Raw genomic sequence first — 6,375 nt, 5'->3', positions numbered from 1 at the left:
AAGTTGTGTCTCTAGCTCAGATCTTTCTCTCGAATCTGGACTCATAGCCGCCTGTCTACTTTAATGTTCAGTGGACATCTCACTCTGAATCCTGATCTTCCTTTCCAAGTCTACTGTTGCCCTCCCTGTCCCCAATCAGTTCTTTGCAGGCTAGCCAGAGTCCTCCTATAAACCAGGCCATATCATATCACTCTTCTATTTCAAATTTCACAATGGCTCTGGTCACTCTCTGAAGAGAAGTCTAAATGCCTACATGACTTATTGGGCCTTACCCAATATGCCTGTAGTTACTTCTCTCTCAATCCCTAGTGTCTGCTCTGCTGTCGTCTTGCTTACCTTCCAACCACTCCTGGAAAAAGCCTGTTATGCTTTGAGGGCTTTCTCATGTGCTGTCCCCTCTGCCCTGATTGCTCTCCCCCAGATATCTGCATGGAATGTTCCTTTGCCTCCTTCAGGTCCTTGTTCAGACATTACCTTCTTGCTAAGGCCTTCTTATGGTTTAGATGTGAGGTGTCCTCCAAAAGCTCATGAGATGATGCAAGACGGTTTAGAGGTGAAATGATTGGGTTATGAGAGCCTTATCCCAATCAGTGAATTAATCCCCTGGTAGGGATTAACTGGATGGTAACTGTAGGCAGGTAGGTTGTGGCTGGAGGAGGTGGGACCTGGGGGTGTGCCTTTGGGGGTATATATTTTGTGCTTATTAAACAGAGTTCTCTTTTTCTGCTTCCTGATGTGGTGTATTGAGCTGCTTCCCTCCACCACACTCTTCTTGCCATGATGTTCTGCCTTACCTCGTGCCCTGAGAAATGGAGCTGTCTGTGGACTGAGACCTCTTAAACTGTGAGGCCCTCAAATAAACTTTTCTTCCTCTAATTTTTCTTGAAAGATCCTTTGGTCAAAGCAGTGAAAAAGCTGACTGAAACACCTTCCTTGAACACTCTGGTAAAATGGCAGTGCTCTTTCCTATCCACCTTCTCTGATTTATCTTTCTTTACGGCACTATCATTTCCTAACCATGGGCTTTTCTGATTTATTATCTTCTCCCTCACCCTCAGAATGTAAGCTCCATGAGGAATGGATCCCATCTGTTACTGGATGTACACTCAGTGCCCAGGTCTGTACTGAAGCCATAGAAAGTGTCCAATACTGACTTATTAAATGTGTATCTTTATATTAAAATAGCCTGCACATCAATTTCAGAAAACCAGAGACAAAGACAGAGACCAGAGCTACAAGTAAGGATGTGTCTCTTTCTCAACATCTTCTTCACCAGACTGTAGGAATGGTGTAAGGCAGACTCCTGGGGGCATGTGGTGGGCTGAGTATTCACCATGAGGCTTTGTCTAGTCAAACCACTGACACTTGACCTTTCAGCTGAACATTTGAAATTGAAATGCTGTGCAACATTTTCACTATTTGTCTATGGGCAGTCTTTTAAATTCAGTAACTATTATGTAGTTTTATTTCCTGTGTAATGCCTCTTTTTAAATGGTATTATAAAGATTAAGCTTTGGACTCATTTGTAGCAAGAAAATAGTCTTCAAGTTTGGCATATTGTTATCTTTTGCATTTATTCTAGTTTTTAGGCATATCAATTAACTTCACATGTAAAATAAATAATTGCTGCTTACCATGGTAATACATCTTGCTTTCATCAGAGATTGTAGCCAAAGAGTGAATTCTGGAAATGCTTATGGGGCATTGGCAACCTGCAGTGGTGCTGTAAGAACTCGCAGGCAGCTGCTTGAGAAGCAATGCCTAAGTCAACGGGGCAAGATGATGAAGAATGTGCAATTTACATTCTCCCAGTTCTGATGCAGAAAAGGGCAAACTTCCCACAGTTATGCATTGCCTTCCCCCAATGGTAACAATAAGAAATACAAGAACAATTTGTAAAATTTATTCACAACACAAAGTTGAGATGACTGAAACAGTTGGTAGTGGCCTCTTGCCTCTGAATTCGTTTTATAAAAATATCAGTGAGCTCAATTTTCTTTATTTTTCTATTTCATTTGGGGATTGATGAAGAGTCTTTTTAGTAGTTAGAAAACTTCAGACTTTGATGTCATTCATTACCATTTCCCTGGAATTCCGAAACTGTTCTGTCAGTGGCAATCGGGACATTTGTGGACTTGACATGTGATAGTAGTTGGGTAACCGAATGTCATAGTGGTATCTTTTTCCTACATACACCCTGTCATTCAAGGCATAGAGTTTATCTGCAATGTCACTGCCAATTAAAACCGAAAACAGGCGGGAGATGTAACGATGCTGAGCAAAGAGCAAATATAATTTCTTTCTCCTCCAGGTCACATATCGACAATCAGTTTCTGCTGTGAGGGTTACCTAAAAAACACAAGACCACATGTAAACAAAGATTAGGAAACAAGAAACCAAATCACATTTTTTCTGCTCCAAAGTTTGAGGGAGTCTGACTTGATGTCTTCTTTAGGTTAAAATAATCCCACTAACACGCAATATATTGTAAAAAATAGAAAAAGAAAACCATATAACTTATTATGATATACATAATTTATAATATGAATATTTATAATGTTGTGTTCATCTCCAGCTTACCTATTTTTCCAAGTTTGGGGATTTATATTTTGCATTTTATTGAAGGCAGATCTACTTGATATTATAAACATAAAGTTGTCTATTGTTAGGGAAGTAAATCCACATCAATTCTGAAGACTGTAGACATTTAACCCTGAGTTTCTGTAGTACAAAATTTATAGTTCTGTTGTATACAATTTATATAACTATTTTGCATATGTATATTAATTTGTATTTACATGCATGCATATGTATTATCAATCCATAGGAAAAAAGTATAACATAATAAATGGAACCCACCAAAATGATTATATTTCAAAACTACTGCTATGTGATGGCACAATAGTAACAATAAGCACTTTGATGCTAGAAGATATCTCAAGTTCATCAGCATCTTAAATTTTTAAAACATTTATTTTGTAATCAGTGCAGTTTTTTGTTCTTGCTGTTTTCTAAATTGTCACACTGGCAATTTTTAGGCTATAGTCAAATCTCGATTAATTATATTTTAATTCCTAAATATGCAGTTATACAAAGGAAAGCTTAAGAATATTTATCATTGGGCTGGGGATGTGGCTCAAGTGGTAGCGCGCTCGCCTGGCATGCGTGTGGCCCGGGTTCGATCCCCAGCACCACATACAAACAAATATGTTGTGTCCGCCGATAACTAAAAAATAAATATTAAAATTCTCCCTTTCTCTCTCTCTCTCTCTCATTCTCTCTTTAAAAAAAAAAAAAGAATATTTATCATGGTTCCTTTCTGTCTTAGGGAACATCTATTTTCCTTGTTGCTGGACCTGTATGGCAGGCGGCGTTAATCAGCAGGAGTCAAACAGAATTGGGAATTCATGTCGGTTGCAAAGTACATCCCAAAGTTAAATATAATTATTCTTGTGTTATCTGTTGTTCTACTTGTTTGTTTACTTATTTTTAAGCAGACACTGTTTATCTGTTTGGAGAGAAGCATTAACTATGTGGTCTGTGTCCCTTACCTGAAAAGTGCCTTCCTCTGTGGGTCTCAGTGAGTCCCACTCAGGAGAGTCCAGGAACTGGAAGGGGTAAATGTAGTGCAGAAACTCCCCATCAACTGTCACTCTGATCCTACCAAAACATAAGAACGACATTTGAAGGAAGGAGAAAGAGAACACATCACTGGGGGTAGGAGGATGGAGAAATGTGCTTCAGATCTCTGGTGACTTTTTGTCCTTTAGAATTTTGAAGGGAAAAATACAAAATTCATGCATCACAGTAAGTGACACAATATCCTGTAAAATTCACATACTGATGTTCTTCCCTTGGGAACCTGGAATATGGAGTGAAATCCATCAGAAAGTTTATCAAGTTGCACCCTTATGGTTTGTGTCCATTTGTTTGTGTACAGTATATGTTGACAAGTTTTGATGCCCTCAGTCAGATTTTAAATTAAGTAGAACATTTAAGAGCATCATGGTGTTCTGCCATAAATACCTCTGTAAACTAAAGTTTTAACCTTTTCGAATATGAATAAACACACTATTATTTCTTCCCCAAAGTTTTTCAAAGTTTATATTACTATATTTATTCTTGAAGTTCTCCTATCTTCTAACAAGTGGGCAATTGCAAGAACTTACCGAATAAATTAGATAATTACAAAAACAAAAGTTCTCTGTTATTTAAAAGATTACCCTAACAAAGAGTCTATTTAAATACCTTTAAATAAGTATTTTTAAAACATAAATATTCTATTAATTCAAGGAGGCATCATCCTCTTTTTGACTTGCAGTGATCAGCTCTGAAACCAATATTGTATTCAGATAAATATATTCATCCTTTTGTTTTTAAGATTCACATCATTTGACTTCTAAGATGAAAGAGTAAGCCTCTGGATCACGTACTGCTTCAAATAAACAAAGCTTACATCTAGGCTTCACATCTCAAAAGACTTTCCCAAGCATCTGGGTGCAAAATGCCACCCAGGACTATGCTACAATGGAGAAATGTAGTGCAAAGAAACACAGATAGATAATTCATACAGAGGAAAGACATGCAAGCACCAAGGGTACAAACCTTCCTGAAACAAGCAGGGAGAGTTTATCAATGGAGGTTTTCCCCTGCATGGCATAACAGTGCTCCTTTTCCAAAGTAACCACTTCAGAGCTCAAAGCAATCGTTCTGAAGACGGGCAAAGAGATCCCCAGGGGCTGGAAAAGGGAGCTGTACAACACCTGGAATTCTCGGGCAAAGGTTATGCTGCGAACTTGATATGCAATATGAACAAATTGCATGAAGCAGATGACAAACAGTACAAAATTCCAGGAAAATATGTCGGCAGCACAGACATCTACCCATGCCCAGACCGCGGAGCATAGAAAACCCAGCCCCAGCAAACTGAAGACATAAAGGAGCCCAAAGAATCCACTGCCACCCATGAAACCTACTACAAATAAAATACTGGCAAGATGATAAATGGCTCCTTCGGCCTCTTGCTTCCAGGTTGTGCAGACTGGATGTTCATCTATCAGGTTCTTCCATAAACTTGAATTCTTTTCCATGGCTGTGCTTTGGCTGGTTCACTTTTCAGTTGACTTTAGATGATACTGAAGCAAGAAATTAAGTCCTTTGCTTTTCCATTATCAGAGTCTTCACAAAACCAGAGGGAGCCTGGACACTGGAGCTGACAGTGATTAAGGTTAGGTGGGTGTGGATCTTGAAAAACTAAGAATCCCAGGTTAGTTTCTTCAAGTTCATGTGGGCTCCTGATTTAGACCTAATCCACGAATACTTTGCTATTTTCTGTGCAAGAGAAAAAAGGATAAAAGATCTAATTAAAAAGAATGGAGAGGTACTATATTTAATGAATCAACAGCACTACTTATGTAAGTTGACCTCCTGTTTTCTACAGAGTTAGAATATTTTAAGCACAAATGCCGCTAAGTGTTAATTAAATTTTTATCATATAAAAATTTATTTATTAGAATTAGCCTCATATTTTTCAGTGTAGCTAAGTGCTCTGTAATCAGCTTGTAGCGATAGCAGTTGTTCAATCTACTCAGAATCACTTGGGACTAAAATCACAGACTGCCTCCAGACGTGCAGAATTGCTGAGGGTGGGGCCCAGGTGTCTGTATTTTGAACAACCTCCCTATGTGATTCTGATGCATGAATACAGGGTCCTCCATGCCCCACCCCCTTAAAAATATTTTTAATTGTAGATTGACACAAATACCTTTATTTTGTTTATTTAGTTTTTTTTTTTTTTTTTTTAATGTCGTGCTGGGGACCAAACCCAGTGCCTCATGCATGCTAGGCAAGCTCTCTACCACTGAGTCACAACCCCAGCCCCCTCCATGGCCCTTTGAGGGATGCTGTCTGATGCTGTTTTTTTACTCTTTAGACATGAAGAACTTGAAGCTCAGAGAGAACGTGTAATTTATCTGAGACTACACAGCGGTCAGTGGCAGAGCAGAACTTTAGCACTGGTGCCCATGTGTTGGATGTCATCATGTAGCTTCTCCCAAAAGATGTTTTAAATTTGGCACTGTATAGTAGGAGCCCTACTAAGTCAATCATCATAAAAAACACAAAATGAGGACTCAGATTTTTAGAACACATAATTGAAAATATTTAGTAAATTAGATTGAAATTATTTCAGAAATATAAATTTAGTATTATTTTGCTGTATTAGTGGTTATTTCAGGTTAAAGGTTGCATCCATATAACTAAATAAATATTAATACTTCTGCTACTTACACATTTATTTACCAGATGGTCAAAAATGTTTCCGACTCTGCTTCTCACACATATATTCTCTACCCTTTCAGCCATATGGTAAAAATG

At 38.2% G+C, this 6,375-nt stretch overlaps 1 protein-coding gene across 1 annotated transcript; it reads right to left on the bottom strand.

Moving 5' to 3' along the window:
- Positions 1–1,948: 1,948 nt before the first annotated feature.
- Positions 1,949–5,267, bottom strand: Popdc3 (popeye domain cAMP effector 3). Its single transcript, XM_027928394.2, has 3 exons — positions 4,606–5,267; positions 3,552–3,660; positions 1,949–2,349 (listed from the first exon to the last, which is right to left on the bottom strand). Exons 1-3 carry the CDS (start codon positions 5,088–5,090, stop codon positions 2,056–2,058), a joined length of 888 nt encoding a protein of 295 aa, XP_027784195.1. The 5' UTR covers positions 5,091–5,267; the 3' UTR covers positions 1,949–2,055.
- Positions 5,268–6,375: the final 1,108 nt, after the last annotated feature.

The sequence above is a fragment of the Marmota flaviventris genome, chromosome 6, assembly GCF_047511675.1.
Source record: "Marmota flaviventris isolate mMarFla1 chromosome 6, mMarFla1.hap1, whole genome shotgun sequence".
In the NCBI taxonomy this organism is placed as follows: domain Eukaryota; kingdom Metazoa; phylum Chordata; class Mammalia; order Rodentia; family Sciuridae; genus Marmota; species Marmota flaviventris.
The sequence above is the reverse complement of the archived record's forward strand: the minus strand, read 5'-3'. Positions and strand labels throughout refer to the sequence as shown.